This window comes from Tamandua tetradactyla, chromosome X, assembly GCF_023851605.1.
Source record: "Tamandua tetradactyla isolate mTamTet1 chromosome X, mTamTet1.pri, whole genome shotgun sequence".
In the NCBI taxonomy this organism is placed as follows: domain Eukaryota; kingdom Metazoa; phylum Chordata; class Mammalia; order Pilosa; family Myrmecophagidae; genus Tamandua; species Tamandua tetradactyla.
The window spans coordinates 86,159,707-86,183,072 of NC_135353.1; the positions used below are offsets into that span (position 1 = coordinate 86,159,707).

The 23,366-nt window shown below is 37.8% G+C and overlaps 2 protein-coding genes across 10 annotated transcripts in view; one reads left to right on the forward strand and one right to left on the reverse strand.

Annotated features, from left to right (window-relative positions):
• The window catches only part of CYLC1 (cylicin 1), a 54,092-nt gene extending 32,365 nt beyond the window's left edge, over positions 1-21,727 (reverse strand). For 2 of the 4 annotated variants that reach the window (XM_077144942.1, XM_077144940.1), the window contains exons 1-2: positions 21,650-21,727; positions 15,723-15,776 (exon numbers count right to left, since the gene is read on the reverse strand). In XM_077144942.1, coding sequence (XP_077001057.1) covers positions 15,723-15,756 — 34 coding nt within the window. In that variant the 5' untranslated portion in view covers positions 15,757-15,776; positions 21,650-21,727. The remainder of the gene's footprint in view (positions 1-15,722; positions 15,777-21,649) is intronic. The other 2 variants (XM_077144941.1, XM_077144943.1) reach the window with 2 other exon arrangements.
• Positions 1-23,366, forward strand: part of LOC143670263 (uncharacterized) — a 277,128-nt gene that overhangs the window by 105,685 nt on the left and 148,077 nt on the right. The window lies entirely within an intron of this gene.

Genomic DNA, 23,366 nt, shown 5'->3' on the forward strand with positions numbered 1-23,366 from the left:
TGTGCCTCTTTCTCCACATCCTCTTCAGCACTTGTCATTTTTTTGTTGTGATAATGGCCATTCTGGTGGGTGTGAGATGACATCTCATTGTGGTTTTGATTTGCATTTCTCTAATGGCCAGGGACATTGAGCATCTCTTCATGTGTCTTTTGGCCATTTGTATTTCCTCTTCTGAGAGGTGTCCGTTCAAGTCTTTTTCCCATTTTGTAATTGGATTGGCTGTCTTTTTGTTGTTGAGTTGAACAATCTCTTTATAAATTCTGGATACTAGACCTCTATCTGATATGTTGTTTCCAAATATTGTCTCCCATTGTGTAGGCTGTCTTTCTACTTTCTTGATGAAGTTCTTTGATGCACAAAAGTGTTTAATTTTGAGGAGATCCCATTTATTTCTTTCTTTCTTCAGTGCTCTTGCTTTAGGTTTAAGGTCCATAAAACCACCTCCAATTGTAAGTTTTAGAAGATATCTCCCTACATTTTCCTCTAACTGTTTTATGGTCTTAGACCTAATGTTTAGATCTTTGATCCATTTTGAGTTAACTTTTGTATAGGGTGTGAGATACGGGTCCTCTTTCATTCTTTTGCATATGGATATCCAGTTCTCTAGGCACCATTTATTGAAGAGACTGTTCTGTCCCAGGTGAGTTGGCTTGACTGCCTTATCAAAGATCAAATGTCCATAGATGAGAGGGTCTATATCTGAGCACTCTATTCGATTCCATTGGTCAATATATCTATCTTTATGCCAATACCATGCTGTTTTGACCACTGTGGCTTCATAATATGCCTTAAAGTCTGGCAGTGTGAGACCTCCAGCTTCGTTTTTTTTCCTCAAGATACTTTTAGCAATTCGGGGCACCCTGCCCTTCCAGATAAATTTGCTTATTGGTTTTTCTATTTCTGAAAAATAAGTTGTTGGGATTGTGATTGGTATTGCATTGAATCTGTAAATCAATTTAGGTAGGATTGACATCTTAACTATATTTAGTATTCCAATCCATGAACACGGTATGCCCTTCCATCTATTTAGGTCTTCTGTGGTTTCTTTTAACAGTTTTTTGTAGTTTTCTTTGTATAGGTTTTTTGTCTCTTTAGTTAAATTTATTCCTAGATATTTTATTCTTATAGGTGCAATTGTAAATGGAATTCTTTTCTTGATTTCCCCCTCAGCTTGTTCATTGCTAGTGTATAGAAATGATACAGATTTTTGAATGTTGATCTTGTAACTTGCTACTTTGCTGTACTCATTTATTAGCTCTAGTAGTTTTGTTGTGGATTTTTCCGGGTTTTCGACGTATAGTATCATATCGTCTGCAAACAGTGATAGTTTTACTTCTTCCTTTCCAATTTTGATGCCTTGTATTTCTTTTTCTTGTCTAATTGCTCTGACTAGAACCTCCAACACGATGTTGAATAATAGTGGTGATAATGGACATCCTTGTCTTGTTCCTGATCTTAGGGGGAAAGCTTTCAATTTTTCCCCATTGAGGATGATATTAGCTGTGGGTTTTTCATATATTCCCTCTATCATTTTAAGGAAGTTCCCTTGTATTCCTATCTTTTGAAGTGTTTTCAACAGAAAAGGATGTTGAATCTTGTCAAATGCCTTCTCTGCATCAATTGAGATGATCATGTGATTTTTCTGCTTTGATTTGTTGATATGGTGTATTACATTTATTGATTTTCTTATGTTGAACCATCCTTGCATACCTGGGATGAATCCTACTTGGTCATGATGTATAATTCTTTTAATGTGTTGCTGGATTCGATTTGCTAGAAATTTGTTGAGGATTTTTGCATCTATATTCATTAGAGAGATTGGTCTGTAGTTTTCTTTTTTTGTAATATCTTTGCCTGGTTTTGGTATGAGGGTGATGTTGGCTTCATAGAATGAATTAGGTAGCTTTCCCTCCACTTCGATTTTTTTGAAGAGTTTGAGCAGAGTTGGTACTAATTCTTTCTGGAATGTTTGGTAGAATTCACATGTGAAGCCGTCTGATCCTGGACTTTTCTTTTTGGGAAGCTTCTGAATGACTGATTCAATTTCTTTACTTGTGATTGGTTTGTTGAGGTCATCTATTTCTTCTTGAGTCAAAGTTGGTTGTTCATGCCTTTCCAGGAACCCATCCATTTCATCTAAATTGTTATATTTATTAGCGTAAAGTTGTTCATAGTATCCTGTTATTACCTCCTTTATTTCTGTGAGGTCAGTGGTTATGTCTCCTCTTCCATTTCTGATCTTATTTATTTGTGTCCTCTCTCTTCTTCTTTTTGTCAATCTTGCTAAGGGCCCATCTATCTTATTGATTTTCTCATAGAACCAACTTCTGGTCTTATTGATTTTCTCTATTGTTTTCATGTTCTCAATTTCATTTATTTCTGCTGTAATCTTTGTTATTTCTTTCCTTTTGCTTGCTTTGGGGTTAGTTTGCTGTTCTTTCTCCAGTTCTTCCAAGTGGACAGTTAATTCCTGCATTTTTGCCTTTTCTTCTTTTCTGATATAGGCATTTAGGGCAATAAATTTCCCTCTTAGCACTGCCTTTGCTGCTTCCCATAGGTTTTGAAATGTTGTGTTTTCGTTTTCATTCGCCTCGAGATATTTACTAATTTCTCTTGCAATTTCTTCCTTGACCCACTCGTTGTTTAAGAGTTTGTTGTTGAGCCTCCACGTATTTGTGAATTTTCTGGCACTCCGCCTGTTATTGATTTCCAACTTCATTCCTTTATGATCCGAGAAAGTGTTGTGTATGATTTCAATCTTTTTAAATTTGTTAAGACTTGCTTTGTGATCCAGCATATGGTCTATCTTTGAGAATGATCCATGAGCACTTGAGAAAAAGGTGTATCCTGCTGTTGTGGGGTGTAATGTCCTATAAATGTCTGTTAAGTCTAGCTCATTTATTGTAATGTTCAAATTCTCTATTTCTTTATTGATCCTCTGTCTAGATGTTCTGTCCGTTGATGAGAGTGGCGAATTGAAGTCTCCAACTATTATGGTAGATGTGTCTATTTCCCTTTTCAGTGATTGCAGTGTATTCCTCACATATTTTGGGGCATTCTGGTTCGGTGCATAAATATTTATGGTTTTTATGTCTTCTTGTTTAATTGTTCCTTTTATTAGTAGATAGTATCCTTCTTTGTCTCTTTTAACTGTTTTACATTTGAAGTCTAACTTGTTGGATATTAGTATAGCCACTCTTGCTCTTTTCTGGTTGTTATTTGCATGAAATATCTTTTCCCAACCTTTCACTTTCAACCTATGTTTATCTTTGGGTCTAAAATGTGTTTCCTGTAGACAGCATATAGAAGGATCCTGTTTTTTAATCCATTCTGCCAGTCTATGTCTTTTGATTGGGGAATTCAGTCCATTAACATTTAGTGTTATTACTGTTTGGATAATATTTTCCTCTACCATTTTGCTTTTTGTATTATATATGTCATATCTGATTTTCCTTCTTTCTACTCTCTTCTCCATACCTCTCTCTTCTGTCTTTTCATATCTGACTCTTGTGCTCCCTTTAGTATTTCTTGCAGAGCTGATCTCTTGGCCACAAATTCTCTCAGTGACTTTTTGTCTGAAAATGTTTTAATTTCTCCCTCATTTTTGAAGGACAATTTTGCTGGATATAGAAGTCTTGGTTGGCAGTTTTTCTCTTTTAGTAATTTAAATATATCATCCCACTCTCTTCTAGCTTCCATGGTTTCTGCTGAGAAATCTACACATAGTCTTATTGGGTTTCCCTTGTATGTGATGGATTGTTTTTCCTCTTGCTGCTTTCAAGATCCTCTCTTTCTCTTTGACCTCTGACATTCTAACTAGTAAGTGTCTTGGAGAACGCCTATTTGGGTCTGTTCTCTTTGGGGTGCGCTGCACTTCTTGGATCTGTAATTTTAGGTCTTTCATAAGAGTTGGGAAATTTTCAGTGATAATTTCTTCCATTAGTTTTTCTCCTCCTTTTCCCTTCTCTTCTCCTTATGGGACACCCGCAACACATATATTTGTGCGCTTCATATTATCATTCAATTCCCTGATCCCCTGCTCAAATTTTTCCATTCTTTTCCCTATAGTTTCTGTTTCTTTTTGGAATTCAGATGTTCCATCCTCCAATTCACTGATTTTAGCCTCTGTCTCTTTAAATCTACCATTTTAGGTTTCCATTGTTTTTTCCATCTTTTTTACTTTTTCCTTCAATCCCATAAGTTCTGTGATTTGTTTTCTCAGACTTTCCATTTCTTCTTTTTGTTCTGCCCATGCCTTCTTCATGTCCTCCCTCAATTTATCGATTTCATTTTTGAAGAGGTTTTCCATTTCTGTTCGTATATTCAGAATTAGTTGTCTCAGCTCCTGTATCTCATTTGAGCTATTGGTTTGTTCCTTTGACTGGGCCATATCTTCAATTTTCCTGGTGTGATTTGTTAATTTTGTTGGTGTCTGGGCATTTAATCAGATTTCCCTGAGTGTGAGACCCAGCAGGTTGAAAGACTTTCCTGTGAAGTCTCTGGGCTCTGTTTTTCTTATCCTGCCCAGTATGTGATGCTCGTCTGTCTGCGGGTCCCACCAGTAAAAGATGCTGTGGCTCCTTTTAATTTGGAAGACTCTCACTGTGGGGGAGGGTCACCAGCCGACACGGCTTGGGGGAGTGCCGATCCAAATCTCCCAGCTGGCCCGGGAAGCCATGCGTGGCGGGGGGCGCTGGCCGCCGCGGCTTTGGGGAGTACCGTTCCAAATCTCCTAGCCGGCCCAGGAAGCCGCGTGTGGGTCGGGGGGGGAGCCGGCCGCCGCAGCTTGAGGGGGTGCCGATCCAAAGTTCCCAGCCAGCCCGGGAAGCCACGTGTGTGGAAGGGGCTCCAGTCGCCGGTCTCCGCGGCTTGGGGACCTCCAATCCAAATCTCCCAGCCGGCCCGGGAAGCCGTGTGTGTGTGTGGGGCGCCGGCCACCGTGGCTTGGGGGGGTGCCGATCCAAAGCTCCCAGCCAGCCTGGGAAGCTGCACGTGGTGGGGGGGCACTGGAGATTTGGATACCAATCCAAATCTCCCACTCGGCCAGGGAAGGAAGGAGGGAGGGGCTCCAGCCGCCAGCCGCCACGGCCTGGGGAAGCACGCGCATCTCGGGGACCTCACCGCAGCAGATTCTCTTAGCCGGTTCAGCCGTTCCAGAATGGGGTACGCTGTGTTTCTGTTCTCTGTCGTGGCTCCGGGAGCTGTTCTGTACTGTTTCTATTTCTTTAGTAGCTGTTCTGTAGGAGAAACAGTGGCTGCATGGTCAACAGTTCACCTGAGAATTGTCTTCCTTTGGGTTTACACTCACAACAAGAGAAGCACCAGGTAAGCAAAAAACTGCACGTGGCCCAAGTACTGTATGAGCTGTGGGTGCCTCCTCCGTGGGTCCCACAGGGAGAAATTGCTTCAGAAATTTCCTTTGATTCCTATCTTTTGAAGTGTTTTTATCAGAAAAAGATGTTGAGTTTTGTCAAATGGTTTTTCAGCATCAATCAGGATGATTACATGATGTTTCCCTTTTCTTTTTTTGCATGGGCAGGCACCAGGAATTGAAGCTGTGGCAGGCAAGAATTTTGCCTACTGAGACCACCATGTCCCTCCCTGCCTTTTGATTTGTTCATGTGCTGTACTACATTGAATGATTTTCTATTGTTAAATCATCCTTGCATTCTTGGTGTAAACCCTACTTGGTCATGATGTATAATTCTCTTAAAGTGTTGTTGGACTCAATTTGCTAGTATTTTGTTGAGAATTTTTGCATCTATATTCTTTAGGGAGATTGGCGTGTAGCTTTCCTTTCTTATAGCATCATTACCTGCTTTTGGTATTAAAATGCAATTAACTTCATAAAATTAGTTAAGTAGTGTTTCTTTTTATTCAGTTTTTTTGGGAAAAGTTTGAGTAGCATTGGTATTCATTCTTTTTGAAACATTTGTTAAAATTCCCAGGAAGCCATCTAGCCCTGGGCTTTTCTCTGTAGGAAGATTTTTGTTGACTGATTGAATCTCTATACTTGTGATTTGTTTTTTGAGATCTTCTATTTCTTCTGGAGTCAGTGTAGCTTGTTTGTGTGTTTCCAGGAATTTGTCCATTTCATCTAGGTTGTCTGGGTGTGGGTGTATAGTTGCTCATAGTATCCTCTTGTTCTAGTTTGCTAGCTGCTGGAATGCAACACACCAGAAACGGATTGGCTTTTAATAAAAGGGGATTTATTTTGTTAGTTCTTCAGAGGAAAGGCAGCTAACTTCCCACTGAGGTTCTTTCTTACATGGGAAGGCACAAGATGGTCTCTGCTGGCCTTCTCTCCAGGCCCCTGGGTTCCAACAACTTTCCCCAGGGTGACTTCTTTCTGCATCTCCAAAGGCCTGGGCTGAGCTGCGAGTGCCGAAATGAGGCATGCTGAGCTGCTTAGGCTGTGCTACATTGCATTCTTTCATTTTCGCACCAGCCAATTAAGTCAAATGTCACTCATTGCAGCAGGCCCACCTCCTAGCCGACTGTAGATGTAATCAGCAACTGATGAGGTTCATGTACCATTGGCTCATGTCCGCAGCAACAAAAGTAGGTACATTTACCTGGCCAAGTTGACAAATGAATCTAACTATCATATATCCACCCCTTGTCAACTTGGCAACAGCAAGCATCACTTTAAACAGGTGCAAAAACTTCTCTTCTTCCTGTGGGCCTGTGAATCTCAAAACAAATTATCTGATGCCAATATGCAAAGGAGGATAAACACAGCATCCATTGGGAGAAACTGGAAGGAAAACCTGCAGGCAAACACCATTGGATTTCAAAGTCTGAAAGTCATTTATCCTTCGGCTGTAGAAAGTGGCAGTCCCATCCCTTCCAAGGGCCTATGATGTGGCCCGCCTCTTTCCAAATCAACCTCAGGGAACATCAAGGAGACCACCTCTGGGCTCCACTCTCTCCAGGCATCAGGGCCACCCCTGGGCTCTCTGCCATTTCTGGGGCACACGCTCAACCCCACCATGTGGTGGCAGCCAGGCTCTCCCAGTCCCCCAAGGAACGTGCTACGCCTTTTCCAAGGCCCGAGGCTGCACAACTATTCCACTGCAATGACAGGGGAGACTCATCCTTGCCCTTCAGGGTAAACTCACCGTCTCCCTGTATATGGGTGAGTTCACTCTCCTGGCTGAGGTTTCTTGGCTTCAGACCCGAGCTTCCTTGGTTCTCACTCTGCAAACTCCATTTTTTCCCTTTTGTGTCCTCCTTTGTCAAGATTGGTAGTAGTTCCATTTACACCAACAGTCTCTTCAAACCCTCCAGGACTTCTCCATTAATCTCTTCACAGTTCCTCCAAAGTCTTCCCCTTAGCCATCCAAAACACCGTTCCAACAGATCTGGGATTTGCAAACCGCAGCAGCACCCCACTCTCCAGTACCAACTCTGTTCTAGTTTGCTAGCTGCTGGAATGCAACACACCAGAGATGGATTGGCTTTTCAGAAAAGGGGATTTATTTTGTTGGTTCTTCAGAGGAAAGGCAGCTAACTTTCCACTGAGATTCTTTCTTACGTGGAAGGCACAGGATGGTCTCTGCTGGTCTTCTTTCCAGGCCCCTGGGTTCCAACAACTTGCCCCGGATGATTTCTTTCGCATCTCCAAAGGCCTGGGCTGAGCTGCAAGTACTGAGATGAGGAATGCCAAGCTGCTTAGCTGTGCTACGTTGCGATCTCTCGTTTAAGCACCAGCTAATTAAGTCAAACATCACTCATTGCAGTAGACACGCCTCCTAGCCGACTGCAGATGTAATTATGAGATGAGGTTCACGTACCATTGGCTTATGTCTGCAGCAACAAGACTAGGTATGCTCACCTGGCCAAGTTGACAACTGAATCTAACTAACACAAAGTCTATTTTGTCTGTTATTAGTATAGCTACTCCTGCTTTCTTTTGTTTACAACTTGCTGGAACATCTTTTTCTATCTTTTCACTTTGAATCTACTTGTATCCTTGTGTCTAAGATGAGTTTCTTGTAAGCAGCATATAGCTGAATTATATTTCTTAATCCATTCTGCCAAATTGTATCTTTTAATTGGTAAATTTAGTTCATTAACATTCACAGTTATTACTGAAAAAGCATTTCTTGAATTCACCATCTTATCTCTTGGAGTTTATTTGTCAGATCTAAATATTCTTTTCCCTCTTTCTCCTTGTATCCATTAAGTTACTCTTATTGGTACTGTTCTAGTTTGCTAGCTGCCAGAATGCAGTATACCAGGAATGGAATTGCTTTTTAAAAGGGGAATTTAATAAATTGCTAGTTCACATTTCTAAGGCCATGAAAATGTCCCAATTAAAGCCAATCTATACAAATGTCCAATCAAAGGCATCCAGAGAAAGATACCTTGGTTCAAGAAGGCCGATGAAGTTCAGGGTTTCTCTCTCAACTGAGAAGGCACATGGCAAACGCAGTCAGGGTTTCTCTCTCAGCTGGAAGGGCACATGGCATACGTGGTGTTATCTACTAGTTTTCTCTCCTAGCTTCCTGTTTCATGAAGCTCCCTGGGAGGAGTTTTCCTTCTTTATCTCCAAAGGGCGCTAGCTGGTAGACTCTGCTTCATCGTGCTCCAGCATTCCCTGTTCTCTCTGAATCTCCTCATTCTCCAAAACATTTCCTCTTTTATAGGATTCCAGTAAACTAATCAAGACCCACCCAAATGGGTGAAGATATGCCTCCACCTAATCCAGTTTAGCAACCACTCTTGATTGAGTCACATCTCCAGGGAGTTAATCTAATCACAGTTTCAAACATACAATACTGAATAGGGATTACAAGAAACGGCTGCCTTTACAAAATGGGACTAGGATTAACACATGGCTTTTCTAAGGTACATACATCATTTTAAACCAGCACATTCCACCCTCTGCACCCTAAAAAATACATGTTTTTCCCATATACAAAATACATTAATTTCACAACAATATCAGAAATCCTTAAACCGTTTCAGTAACATTACAAATACAATACAAGGTTAGAACCAGTAAAAAATCTCAAGGTTAGTTACAAGCATGCTCTGTTCTAAGGCAAAATTATCTTCTGGCTTGGACCTGTAAAAACCCAAGAGAAGTCATTTTCTGCCAACATACAAAGGAGGAGCATTCATAGGATACATATACCCATTTCCATAGGAGAAAGGAACACAGAGGTCACTGAACCCATACAGTTTCAAAAATCTGCAGGGCAAAGTCCATAAGATTTCAAAGTCCTGGAGTCATTTATTTTGGGCTTCCGAAAGTGGCAGTCCCACCCTTTCCATGGGCCTACTCAGAGGCCTGTCTATCTCTGAATGCAACCTTGGGTGACATTGGGGAGACCGTCTTTTTCTTGGCTCCACCCTCTCCAAGCATTGAGGCTGCACCCAGGCTCTCTGCCGTTTTCTGGGCACATGCTCAACCCCTCCATGTGGTGGCAGCCAGACTCTCCCCAAACCCCAAGGAATGTATGTCACCTTCTCCAAGGCCTGAGGTGGTATGATTCTTCCACTGCAATGAGGTGGAATGCCCATTCTCTGCCTTCGCGGCAAACTCACCCTCTCCATTGGCTTGGGTGGGTCCGCTCATCTGGCCCAAAGCTTCTTGACTTCAGACCTCGCCCTCCATGGGTTTTCCTCTGAAGTTATTTTCCCTCCAATGTGTCTCTACTCTGAACCCTCCAGTCCAGACTGGCAGCAGCTCTGTTCATACAGGTCCCACAGCATTCTCATTGGCTTTCTGTGCAGTAGCCTTGGATCATGCCCATCAGACATAAGGAGTTTCCACAAATCCTTCCTGGATAACTCCATGTCCAATTTTGGCTTTCTCTGAAATGGCTGAGTGGTTTCACATTTGGCCAAATCCTCACACGGGGCATCATTCTTGGAATCTCCCCTCCTGGAAGCCCAGAATTTTCCAGAACATCAGTTTCTGCTTTCTTTGTACCCAAGAGTTCAATTCTCAGCTTATCTCTTTCCTGTTGCATTTCACTATAAGCTTTCAGGAGAAACAAGACTGCACTTTCCACATTTCATTTGGAGATCTCTTTTCCTAAATATCCAAGTTCATGGCTTTTAAAATCAGCCTTCCAGCCAAAGCCACTCATCATTTTTTTGCCAGATTATCTGCCGTTTTAAAACAAGGCTCGTCTTCCTTCCAATCTATAATAACACGTGCCTTATTTCTGTCTAAGGCTTTATCAGAAGTGTCTTTATCAACTGTCTTTTCAAAGCATTCTACAACTTCTCTATCAAGCACCTCAGAACTCTTCCAGAATCTTCCCATTATCCATTTAAAAGGCTGTTCTAACATGTTTGGTATTTGCAGAACACAGCAGCACCCCACTCTTGGTACCAAAATCTGTTCTAGTTTGCTAGCTGTAGGAACGCAATATACCAGGAATGGAGTGACTTTTTAAAAGGGAAATTTAATTGGTTACTAGTTTACAGTTCTAAGGCCAGGAAAATGTCCCAATTAAAGCCAGTCTGTAGAAATGTTCAATCAAAGGCATCCAGAGAAAGATACCTTGGTTCAAGAAGGCCAATGAAGTTCAAGGTTTCTCTCTCAAGTGAGAAGGCACGTGGAAAACACAATCATGGTTTCTCTCTCAGCTGTAAGGGTACATGATGAATGTGGTGTCATCTGCTAGCTTTCTGTCCCGACTTCCTATTTCATGAAGCTTCCTGGGAGGCGTTTTCCTTCTTTATCTCCAAAGGTCGCTGGCTGGCTGACTCTGCTTTATGGTGCTGCAACATTCTCTGTTCTCTCGGAATCTCCTCATTCTCCAAAGCATTTCCTGTTTTATAGAATTCCAGTAAGCTAATCAAGACTCACTCAAATAGGCAAAGACATGCTTCTACCTAATCCATCTTAGCAACTACTCTTGATTAAGTCACGTCTCTAGGGAGATTATCTAATTACAGTTTCAAATATACAGTATTGAATAGGGATCAGAAGAAATGGCTGCCTTTACAAAATAGGATTAGGATTATAACATGGCTTTTGTAAGGTACATACACCCTTTCAAACCAGCACAGGTACTCTTCAATTCTGTGCCTACCTCTCAGGTCTTTTTAAATTTTCTTCAAATGGTAGAACTCCCTTCAAATTTCTTGTAAGGCCAATCTCTTTTTGACAGATTCTTTCAGGATTTGTTTATCTTTGAAAATTTTAATCTCTCCCTCAGTTTTGAAGGGCAATTTGGATGGCTACAGAATTCTTGGTTGGAAGTTTTTCTCTCTAAGGAATTAAATATATCAAACCATTGTCTTTTCACCTCCATACTACCAGTTGAATAGTCTGAACTAAGTCTTATGTGGTTGCCCTTGTATGTAGTAGATTGTTTTTCTCTTGCTGCTTTCAGGATTTTCTGCTTCTCTTCAACATTTGACAGACTGATTAGCATGTGTCTTGGAGAAGACCTATTTGGATTTATTCTATTTAGAGTTTTTTGAGCTTCTTTGACTTGCATATTTATGGCCTTTATAAGGGTTGGGAAGTTTTCTCCCATTATATGCTCAACTAATCTTCCTTATCTTTTAGTCTTCTCTTCTCCTTCTGGGACACCAATGATTTTTATATTTGTTTGCTTTGTTTTGTCCATCATTTCCCTGAGATACAATTCAAAAATTTCCATTCGCTGTTCTGAGTGTTCAAAATCAGTTGTCCTGTTCTCTAGTTCACTTATTCTTCTGCCTTTTCAAATCTGCTGTTGTGTGTCTCCAGTATGTTTTTTATTTGGTCTACAGCATCTTTTATCCCTGTGATATATGCTATTTTTCTATTTATTCTTTCAAATTCCTCTTTATGCTCTTTTAGTGTCTTCTTGATCTCCTTTATATCATTAGCCATCCCATTAATTTTATTTAGAGTTATATGTACATCTTTAATTAGTTGTTCCAACATCTGTGTTTCCTCTGGTGTTTTAATTTGGTCATTAACTGAGCTATATCTGTCTGCATTATGATATACTTAGTGTTTGTTCAACTTGCTAGTTGCTGAATGGAATATACCAGAAATGTAATAGCTTTTACAAAGGGGAATTTAATAAGTTGCTATTTTACAGTTCTAAGGCAGTCAAATTGTTCAACTTAAAACAAGTCTATAGAAATGTGCAATCTAAGGCATCCAGGGAAAGATACCTTGTTTCAAGAAGGCCAATGATGTTCAGCATTTTTCTCTCAGCTGGAAGGGCACATGGCAAATATGGCAGCATCTACTAGCTCTCTCTCTAGGCCTCTTGCTCCATGAAGCTTCCCATGAGGCATTTTCCTTCTTCATTTCCAAAGGTCATTAGCTGGTGGACTCTGGGTCTCTCATTCTTCTGTCATGGTCCTGTGGCTCTCTCCTCCTTCTCAAAAGTAAATCTCTCCAAAATATCTCCTCTTTTATAGGATTCCAGTAACATAATCAAGACTCGTGTACAATGGATGGAGGCATATCTTCATTTAATCAAGTTTAGTGCCCACAATCGATAACTTAATCAAGTTTCCAACCTATAGTACTGAATAAGGATTAGAAGAAACAGTTGCTCCCAGAAAATTTATTAGGATTAAAGCTTGGCTTTTCTAGGGTAGATAAATCCTTCCAAGCACAGTGAACTTCTGTTATCTTTGCAGCATGTAAATATCTTGATTGGCTTATTTTGGAAGTTGATTTCCTTCAGTACTCTAAAGCCTTGTATTTTCAGGATGGATGTGGAGCAGGATGCAGGGTGCAGGGTACCCATAACAGTTGGTGATGCATTGTAGGGCAGGTATAGGCACAGATTGTGGATGCTAAGCTGGTTCCTGTGAGCATAGGTTCCCACAGTGGGAAGGATGTGGCTGTGTGGGTGCACAGGTCTGGAGATGGGGCCCTTGTGTGCACTGATCTAGGACGCAGGACCATTTGTGTGTATGCATACAGCTCAGGGCAGCTGGTTGGTGCTGTGCCCGTGTGGGTTGGGGGTGGATGTGGACTGTCTGCGCAGGTCAGTGCTTCCCCATACTTGGAGTGTGTGATTGGGGGTCATGTGGATGTGCCCCTCTGGGGGGGCTGTAAACTGATGTACATATGCACAGAGCTGGGGGTGGGGTGGGGTGGGGTGAGGTTGCAAGACTGTTTGGGCTAGGGGCAGGTGCAGCCTGGGCATGGAGTTAAGCACCACAGTCTTTATGGGCTTGTGACTACTTTCAGGGGACAGGGAGGGGGAGTTTGGGCTCTGAAGGAGTGGGGTAAAACTGCACTTTTACAGGAGAGATGGGTGGGCTGGTGCAGGCATGTGTGTGCTTGAAGTGGGGGTGTGGTGCGGGTATGTGCATGGGGGGGTCAGTCGGGTGGGGGTATCTGGAGTGCATGGAGGGAGCAGGGGATTATATCCAGGTTCATGGGGTGTGGGGTGAGTTGTGGGTAGCGGTGTTGTACAGGTGAGGGTAGAATGTTCAAGCAGTGCAACTTGGCTTGCTTCGTAGTCCCGATCTCCCTGTCCATGCCCTTCTGGGGCTTCCCTGTTAGGCTGTTTGCACCATCCAGATGGTCTTTGGTTCTTTGCTTCACAGTTCCTCAGGTTTTGCAACCAGGGCCTCTCTATGTGTTGCAGAAGACCCTCCCAGGTCATTTACACCCTGGAATCGCTGTCTCAGTCACCCTCCCATCCCTTCTCTAGCTGTTCCTTGGAGCAAGGGTGAACTTGACTTATCCTATTCTACCATCTTCCCAGAATTCCCAAACATTCATTTTTGAAGACTTTTATCAGTAAAGAATTTTGAGCACGACCCTAATATGTGTGCATGTAATTTCTACCTTCCTGTAGTAATATACATTATAAACCATACATTAAGATAGAAATTTTGAAAGGATAAATAAAATATGCAAATTGAAGTTTAATATTATAGTCTCATATTCGAACAAATTGTCTTGTCCATGTACCTCACTGGAAAATGAACCAAAGAATTGTGAGAAAACAGAAATTTTATCCAAATATCATGATATGCCTGCTTCACATACAGATGGCCTTAGTCTCAAATTATTTGAGCTTCAAATATAGTTTTATCTCAGCCAGTTTTCTTCATTTCCAAAGTGTATATTTGTCTTTGTCTTTGTGTTATATATTAACCTGTTTATGCTCTTTGGGGATATATATGATCCTAATCTATATCTTGGCATAAAGGGAAAATGAATGATAAAAACCTGAAAACAATGGAATGATATCCTTAAAGTTCTTAAAGAAAACAACTGCCAACTTAATGTCTTAACACAACAAAATAATAAGATATTAGAGGGGGAAATGTGATAAAAATACTTGATTAATACAGAGGAAAGAAACAAAGGAGAAGTAAAAAACAAAAATATAGGACAAATAGTAAAAAACAATTACATTGAAATTTAATGAACTAAATATTCCATTTAAAAGACAAAAATGGTATGGTGGATCAAAACACAAAAATTGGCTACATACTATTTTTAAAGGTTACACTTAAAATGCAAGGATACAGAAATATTGAAAATAAGATAATGGAAGAATGATACTGTGCACACACTAATGAAAAGTAAGCTCACTGAGTTATATTAAAGTTGACTTTAAGATAAGTAGAAATAAATAGGGGCATTTTTTAATGGTATAAGGATCTATACAATAGGAATATATAACCATCTTAGATTTGTAAGCACACACTGATATAGCTTCAGAATATATAAAGCAAAGAAATTATAGAAATAAAATAGTAATAGGTAAACTCACAATTATTGTTGGAGATTTTAACATATTTATCTTAGCAACTAATAGACCAAGAAGACAAAATATATCATTAGAGATATAGAATATTTGAATAACATGATTAACTAAGCAATTACAAAATATACTTCTTTTTTCCAAATGTATAGGGAGCATTTATCAAATTGACCATATGCTAGGTCATAAAGTAATTATCAAAAAAATTGTAAGGTATTGAAATTATACTGAATATTTTCATTGAGCAATAACCAAGGTGTCATGTGTCATATTCAATGAAAAATTAGAACTACAAATACCTAAATATTTGGAAATTAAGTATAAAATCTATAAGTGGAAGAACACATCAAAATGAAAACTAGAAAATATTTTGAGCTGAATGTAAAAAATATAATTTTTAAGTATTTGTGGAATGCAGAGACATACTCTGAAAATTTTAAATTCATATATTAAAAAAGAGGAAAAGCTGAAAATCTATAGTCTAAGTATCCATTACAATGAGTTAGAAATAGAGCAGTAAACTAAGTCTGAAGTATGTAGGAGGAAGAAAAATAGAGATAACAGCAGAAAACAATAAAAGAGAAAACAAATGCTTTATGCCAATAAAGTTGAATATGCAGAGGAAATAGACAAATAAACCAATTTCTAGAATAAGAACACTTATGAAGACAAATGTTAGGTTGGATATATAACAATAAAATAAAAATTTAAAAAAATCCGTGGAAGTGTACTATCAAGTGAACACTAAGTTAAACCATGGACTATAGTTAATAGTATCATCATAAAAATGTGTTTTTATCAATTGTGACAAATGAATCACCCCAATGAAAGTATTGATAATTGGGTGGTATATGATAAACCTGTATTTTATGCTTGATTGTTCTGTAAACCCACAACTTCTGTAATAGAAAATGAACACATATTAATGGTGAAACAAATGGAAGTAGAAAATCTGAATTGGTGTGATTATATATATATATATATATATCATTGACTGAGTAATTTAAAACTTACTGACACAGAGAACTCCAGTTCCAGATATCTTCATTGATCAATTCTCCCAAACACCTAAGGAAGAAATAATAATAATTAATCATAAAGTCTTCCAAACAGTAGAGACATAACACTTATCAACTTGCTGTGTGAGTAGACCATAAGCATGATATCAAAATCTGACAAGGTTAATAGGAAATAAAATTATAGGCCTTCATCCCTCATAAACATAAATGCCAGAATACTTACATAATTTTTTGGCAAATTTGATACATAGAAAAGATGTCATATCACAACAACTTGGGTTTTATTTCAGGAATACAAAGTTGGTTTAATATTTGAAAATTAATGTAATTCACAGTACTAACCAATTAGAATAAAGGAGGGAATTTATATGGTCATGTTAATGTATGCAAGAAAAGCATTTGATACAATTCAACACTCATTTATGGAAAAAATTATTAGCAAACAATGAATAGAAGGAAAATTCCTCATTGTGATAAGGGAAATTTACAGAAAACTTATCTAACAAATATAATACTCAGTGCTAAAATACAGGAAAATTTTCTTCTGAGCTTGGGAGCAAGACAAGGATGTTCAGTTGTGCAACTTTGAGTTACCATTGTACTGTAATCCTAGCAAATGTAATAAAATAAGAAGTTAAATGAAAGGTATGAGAATTGGAAAGGAAGAAATACCACTATCATTTACAGGCAGCATGATTGTTTAAGCAGATAATTTAAAATATCTATAGATAAAGTATTATAATTCATAAGTAAATTTAGTATGGTTGCTAATTGCAAAGACAAAGTGTGAAAATCAATTATATTTCTATATAATAGGAACAAAAAATTAAAAAATATTTTAATGCTATCATATATTAGTATAAAAATATAAATTATCTAAAAATAAATTTTAAAATGCATGTACTATCTCTCAACTGAAAAGTACAAAGTAATATTAAGATAAATCAAAGAAATCCTGAATAAATGGGGTGATATACCATGTTCAGGGATTAGAAGTTTCATTTTAAATATAACAATTCTCCCCAAATTAGTATATTGATTAATGCAATCCTAATATGAATTTTGGCATTTTTGTAATAATTGAGAGTTGATTCAAAGTTTTATGTGCAGTTGAAAGAGTTAAGAATAGCCAAGGCCATTTGGAAAATCAATATATCTGAAAGATATACATTACCAGATATCAATATATCAATTTATTATAAGCTGTCAGTAATTTAGACAATGTAGAATTGGCACAAAGATGTGAAAATAACCAAAGGAACAGAATAAAGAGTACAAAAACAGACCTACATAGGTATGGTCACCTGATTTATCTTAAAGTTGCAATACCTTGGGCAATATGGCATTTTCAATAAAGGCACTAGTAAATTAGGTAGCTACAAAGGAAAAAACATTCTCACAGATAGCTAAAGAAGGCTGTGGGGTCAAGACGAGTTGTTATTTGTTTTGTTTTGTTACTATGATAGGAATTATAACTGTTTTTTTGTGTGTGTCAATGTGAATGGTTCCTTCGAGATTAAAAACATGATACAAGAGAGGAGTTAATTATAAGAGCTATATCCTAGGTAGGGGAGAAAATCCAATGCACAGGTAGAGGAATTAGATTTACCTAGAGAAAGAAGGCCTTTGTTCTTACAGGAGAAAAGGCTGAGAATAGATGTAAAGATGCATATAGATTGTTATGTTCTTGGTGACAATGGTAAAATTTTCCCATTTGTCTCTATTAGCTGAGAGCACGGTGTGGGTAAATTCTTTTAGACTTGAAAAGGGAGAAATATCTATGAAATATTCATCTTTGGGACTAGATGACCATTGAATCGACTAACAAAGCATAATGTCAGTTAGTATCAATGGCCCACTTAGACTGTCATTATACATTTAAATTGAAGCCAGCTTTCATAGTTACATTTTTCCCTCATACATATTTGGATTGCAAGGGACAGTTGTGGAGTTAATGGGAGAGTTGAAGTTATCCAAAATTAAGAGTTTTATCAGGAGAGATGTGAAAAAGAGAATGGGACAAGAGAGTTGAGTATGTTTTCATGGGAGTATTTGTCCTGATTCACCATGAGTTTGTAAGGATCTAAGATAGTCAAGGATCTGTGATGGGTGAGAAAGTAAGTGAAACCAATGGGAAGGGATTGGTGAGGGGCAGTGAAAAGATGGTAGAATTAATTATAGATCTTAGGAGGTAGCTGAAGTAGTAGATGGACAGTAGATGGGAATATTTGAAATTGAGATTTTGAAAGGATATGAATTGGCATGAGTCTCTGAGGTAGGATGGAAGGCAAGATATTTGGGGAAGAAGAATCCAAACAATTGAGATATTAGACTATGAGAATGATTATCTACATAGTGAAATCACTAGGAATTAAGACAAAAGTATTGTTGGAGGAAATGATATTGGAACAAGAAAAATAGTGGCAAACAAAGGGAATTGACTTAAGAGTCAGTATACGAATAAGGAAAGGCAGTAGGTAATATAATCTGATGACATGCTAGTCAAAGCTGGCTCTTTTTTAGGGAGTAGAGAAGGAAAAAGGTTTGAAAGTGGCATTTAGGAAAGAAGCTGACATCTACTGCACCCTCGGCCCTGTGGTAAGAGATGTAAGTAGGAAAGCAACCTCTACTTGAGGGCTGTGCCAGAAAATCAATGTATTGAAAGAGAACCAAGTTTCAGAAAGAGTGAGCAGGTGAAAGTATCATTCAGATAAGAAGAAGAGGAGGATATAAGGAGGAGAGTGTGGTGGTTAGATTCAGTTGTCAACTTGGCTAGGTGAAGGCACCTAGTTCTATTGCTGTGGACATGACTCGACGGTATATGAACCTCATCTGATGCTGATTATATCTGCAGTCAGCTAGGAAGCATGCCTGCTGCAATGAATGATGTTTGACTTAATTGGCTGGTGCTTAAATGAGTGCAATGTAGCACAGCCCAAGCAGCTTGGCATACCTCATCTCAGCACTGGCAGCTCAGCCTAGGCCTTTGGAGGTGCAGAAAGAAATCACCCTGGGGAAAGTCATTGGAACCCAGAGACCTGGAGAGAAGGCCAGCAGAGATTACCCTGAGCCTTTCCATGTAAGAAAGAACCTCAGATGAAAGTTAGCTGCCTTTTCTCTGAAGAACTAATGAAATAAATCCCCTTTTATTAAAAGCCAATCTGTCTCTGGTGTGTTGCATTCTGGCAGGTAGCAAACTAGAACAGAGGATTTGCTGACAAGGGTGAATTTCAAAGATATAATTCCAATGGTGACATAATCCTGAGACTGCTGTGATGTAAAGGGGAAGATTAGATGTAAACAGCATCAAATTCATAATCTTGGTAAAAGCACTAGTGAGCCGGGGAGCCCACTTTGGAGAGCTCAATTATAATTTTTGATCTAATCATCCTTTCACTTTCAAGCTGCATTGAATTTTTTCATTCTAAAAGTAATACACACATTGAAAATTTCAAACATTAAGAAAATGTATAATTTAAAAAGGGAAAATACCTGTAACTCTTCTGTGGAGTAATTTTCTAGAATTTGAATTTCTGAGTCAAAGATTTTTAAAATTTTCTTTGCGTTATTGAGATTTTTCACACTTTCATGTGCTTATTGACCATTCATGTTATTTTTATGTGACAATGATTGTACTTTTCTTATTGACTTTTTAGATAATTTTTATTAGAGAAGTTTTGAGTTTAAAGAAGTCATGCTTAATACAGGATTTCCATACACCTCTACACCACCAACACTTGCACTGGTGTGGAAGATTTATTACAATTGATGATACACTTCTTTGTAGTTCTATTTTTTGACAGTAGTTACATTGGTTACAATTGATGCAATATTACTAAAGTAGTACTATTAACTATTGTCCATAGTTTATGTAAGAATATTTTTTCTCCATACTCCCAGCCTATAACTATAACTTTTTTCAGGTATGCTTTTATTTTATTACTCATCTACCCATACACTGGATAAAGGGGATGTGAGTCTCAAGGCTTTTATAATTACTTTGTCACAAGATAAAATCTGTAAAGTTATATGATTATTACCAAAAGTCAAGGCTACTGTATCACAGTTGAACAGTTTCAGGTATTTCCTTTTGGCTATTCTAATACACCAGGACCTTAAAAAAAATCTATATAATGAATCAGTAGTCATAATCATTTGTTAAATCCTAACTTCTCAGTTATAACTCCTTGCTCTCATTTGACCATTCTCTCAATTTTCAGGGATATCTGAGCAATGGCCATTCTAACCTCTTCATGTGGAAAAGGGGTGTCAACATTATGGGGTATAGGAATGAAACTGATTTAGATTCTTGTAAAGACTGGTACCTCTTGGTTTCAGGGCTTATCTGGAATAGGAAAAATCTGTAGGCTTTACGTTTCTGAGAAATAAACTTACAAAATAAAACTTTTATAGAGACTTAGATAGAGCCCAAGATATTCTTTAAAGTTTTCAGGAATACTGTTGGTTGGGGTTTGGCCATACTGTGGCAATTTGCAACATCTGGCTGAAGCTTGCATAATAGTAACTCCAGAATGACCTCTTCACTCTTTTGAAATCTCTTAGCCACTGAAACTTTGTTTCATTTCTTGTTCCACAATGCCAGGGCCAGCCAGGCTCACCCCTGGCAGTTATATCCAACATTACCAGGGAGAGACATCACTGGGAGTCTTCATGTCCCATGAAGGGGGAGGGTAGTAGGTTCATTTGCAGAGTTTGCTGAGAGACAGGGACAAAATATGAGCAAAAAAAGAGGTTTTCTGGGGTGACTTTTAGTAGGCTTAGCTTTGTCATTACAGAAACAAGTTTCATAGAGCAAGCCTCAAGATTGAGGTTTTGGCTTATTAAATTGGGAGTCCAAATTTAGTATTTCCACATATTTTCTCCAGAGCCTCAGAGGACTTTGAAAATGCTTATTTAATTTTCTGCCCCAAATGCTTTGGAATGTATTAGGGTATCAAAAGAACCTGCATGGAATAACAAGATCTCATTCCTTATTCCTGATTCCATGTAATTTAGGTTGTTTAAATGGATTTACCAGACAGGTTAAATTAGATAGTATGCTACAGAAAATTTAAATTTTGGACCTAATTAACATCTCTGCCTTTGTTCTCACAAAAAAGTTGAAGCTTTAAAGAGCTTACGATCTAGGTATCTTTACAATGAGCTTTATTGAACATTTTGTATTCCTTAATCATCAATTGCTTATCATACTGAGTTTTAACAAGCTTTTACATTGGATTGAACAATAAGAAATTTCCATTTTTGTAAAGCAATAATGGTTGAATATTGGCAATTTCATATGGCTCAACTTAATGCATAGGGATATTAGCCATGTAGCTCCAGGTCAAAATGGCCTATATTGTCCTAATTTTTAATTTACTTTCAAAATAATTATTTCAGAGGGGATTGCCTTTTAAAATAAAGACCAAAAGATGCATCCACTTAAAACTTCAGAATTGTAATTGTTTAATTTCATATTAATAATATTATATTATCTACTTATTGATTTTTTTCAAAAATACACCCACTGACTATACTTTCCATTCTTTATTTGCTATAATACTAAATCTTCACTTTTATGAGAACAATGGAAATACCTAGTTTTCCTTACATATACAATTCCAGTATAATAAGATCTTACTGCCTTATATTTCAAAGTGGCTTTACATTCTCTTTAAAATAAGATGCAGTTATAAAGAAACTGAGATTCAGAAATATTTAATTGTCAAGCTAAATGAACTAGCTAAATCTCACACCAAAACACGCAAGTTTTTGATGGTAATTTTATACATCTGTTTAAATAACAAATAAATAAAATTGCCAAAAGTGAAATGTTCTATGTACTTAAAAATATAAATATGTACCCAAATTGAGTATTTTAGTAATTAAAAATGCTAAAAAAGTATTAAAAAGAGTACTTACAGCCTAGAAATAGACATTTCCTCTACCTATGTGTTGCCAAGACTTCAGCATTGTAAATTCAAACTGGTGATGTTGGGGGATGATGTCATAAAGAGATTATGAACAAGAAGTTAAAGGGGAAAGACAGAGTAAGAAAATTTTACAGTGCATAGGTACTTCTGAAATCCATTCTAAAATTGTGGCTGTGTTAAAATAAAACTCTTAAACTTGAACTGAAAGATTCAGACAGTTATTCATTGACTGAATCTATTTGGTTGTTTAATAATCTCAGTGTTTAGTATAAGATTATTTAAACACTAGTTTTGAGTGTGTATGTGTATTCATAGGCATGTGAACATGTATGTGTCTGTGAGTGAAAGAGAGATATAAGCTAAAAGCAAAATAGAAGAATGTAAACATTTCTCTACAAAGATCAGTTTAATCTGGTATATTTTCCTCAAATTAAGGCTATTTTCGCCATCAACTTTGCATATGTTCACAGGGATTTTTCCCAATAGTAAACTGAATGTAGTTTATTCTTAAATATGTAAATTCATATTTTTCATGAATTACAAGGAATGACAAATCTGCTTTTTTTTCTCCCCAAATCTGAAAACAACTGTTATATACAGAGCTGTGTTAGAACAAGTTATCAACTGTCACTTGGTAGGAAATTTGCACATGTGAATTGTTACATGACATAGAAATTCCTGGGGCAGGTAGGGATATATACAGGGGCAATTTTCTTTACATATGCAAAGAGAGCCTATTCCTGGAGCTAGGAGGAAAAGGAATTAGTTACTCTTATTACTTCTTCATCACTTTTTGTCATTGATTTTTTTTCTTGATTTAACTTTGAAAGTTTATGTTTCATATTTAATACAGACCAAATTTTATTGATAAAAATAGAAGGTAAACATAATCTAAGACACAAGGTAGTTTCCGCAAAAGCAGAACAATGCAGGGCAGGCCATGGTGGCTCAGCAGGCAGAGTTCTCGCCTGCCATGCCCTGCCATGCCTGGCCATGCCCTGCCATGCCCTCACCATGCCAGAAACCCAGGTTTGATTCCCATGCCCGGTGCCTGCCCATTAAAATAAAAACAACAATACAATGCAGTAAGATATCTAAGAACCCTTCCATAAGTTAAACTAAGTTTACGGGCTAGTCAAACAGCCTTGTGTTTTGAAGGAAAGTAATGAATTTCATTCAATTATTAAGTTAAAAAAAATGGAACAGAAGCATACACTAAAACAGATATCAACTTCAAATTGAGAGCATTGAAAATGTTCCTGTCCTATGACCCAGTAAATACCACTTCTAAGGATATATCCTAAGTAAATTATTGTTTCAGCATAGACATTCATTACATTGTTACATAGAATATTAAATTTTGGAAACATTCTAAATGTTTGGTTTGGGAATGATAGTAGTACATCAGTAGACTATTATCTTAGACTATAAACTCCATGAGAGAAAAGTTCATGTCTATTTTGCTCATCACCATATCTCTAATATTTCCAGAGAAAACCAGGGATATAAAAGTGAATATACACTTTTAAATCTAATGTATGAAAGCAAACAAACATATTGAGAATAAATGAAAGTAGTTGCAACAAAATGTTGTTGATGTTTACCTTTAGTAGTCTGATTATGAATAATTTGTATTTCTGCATATAGAGTTTTGCATTTAAAAATTCTTACAAAATATGTAGAGAGAAGCAGGAAGGTAATATTAA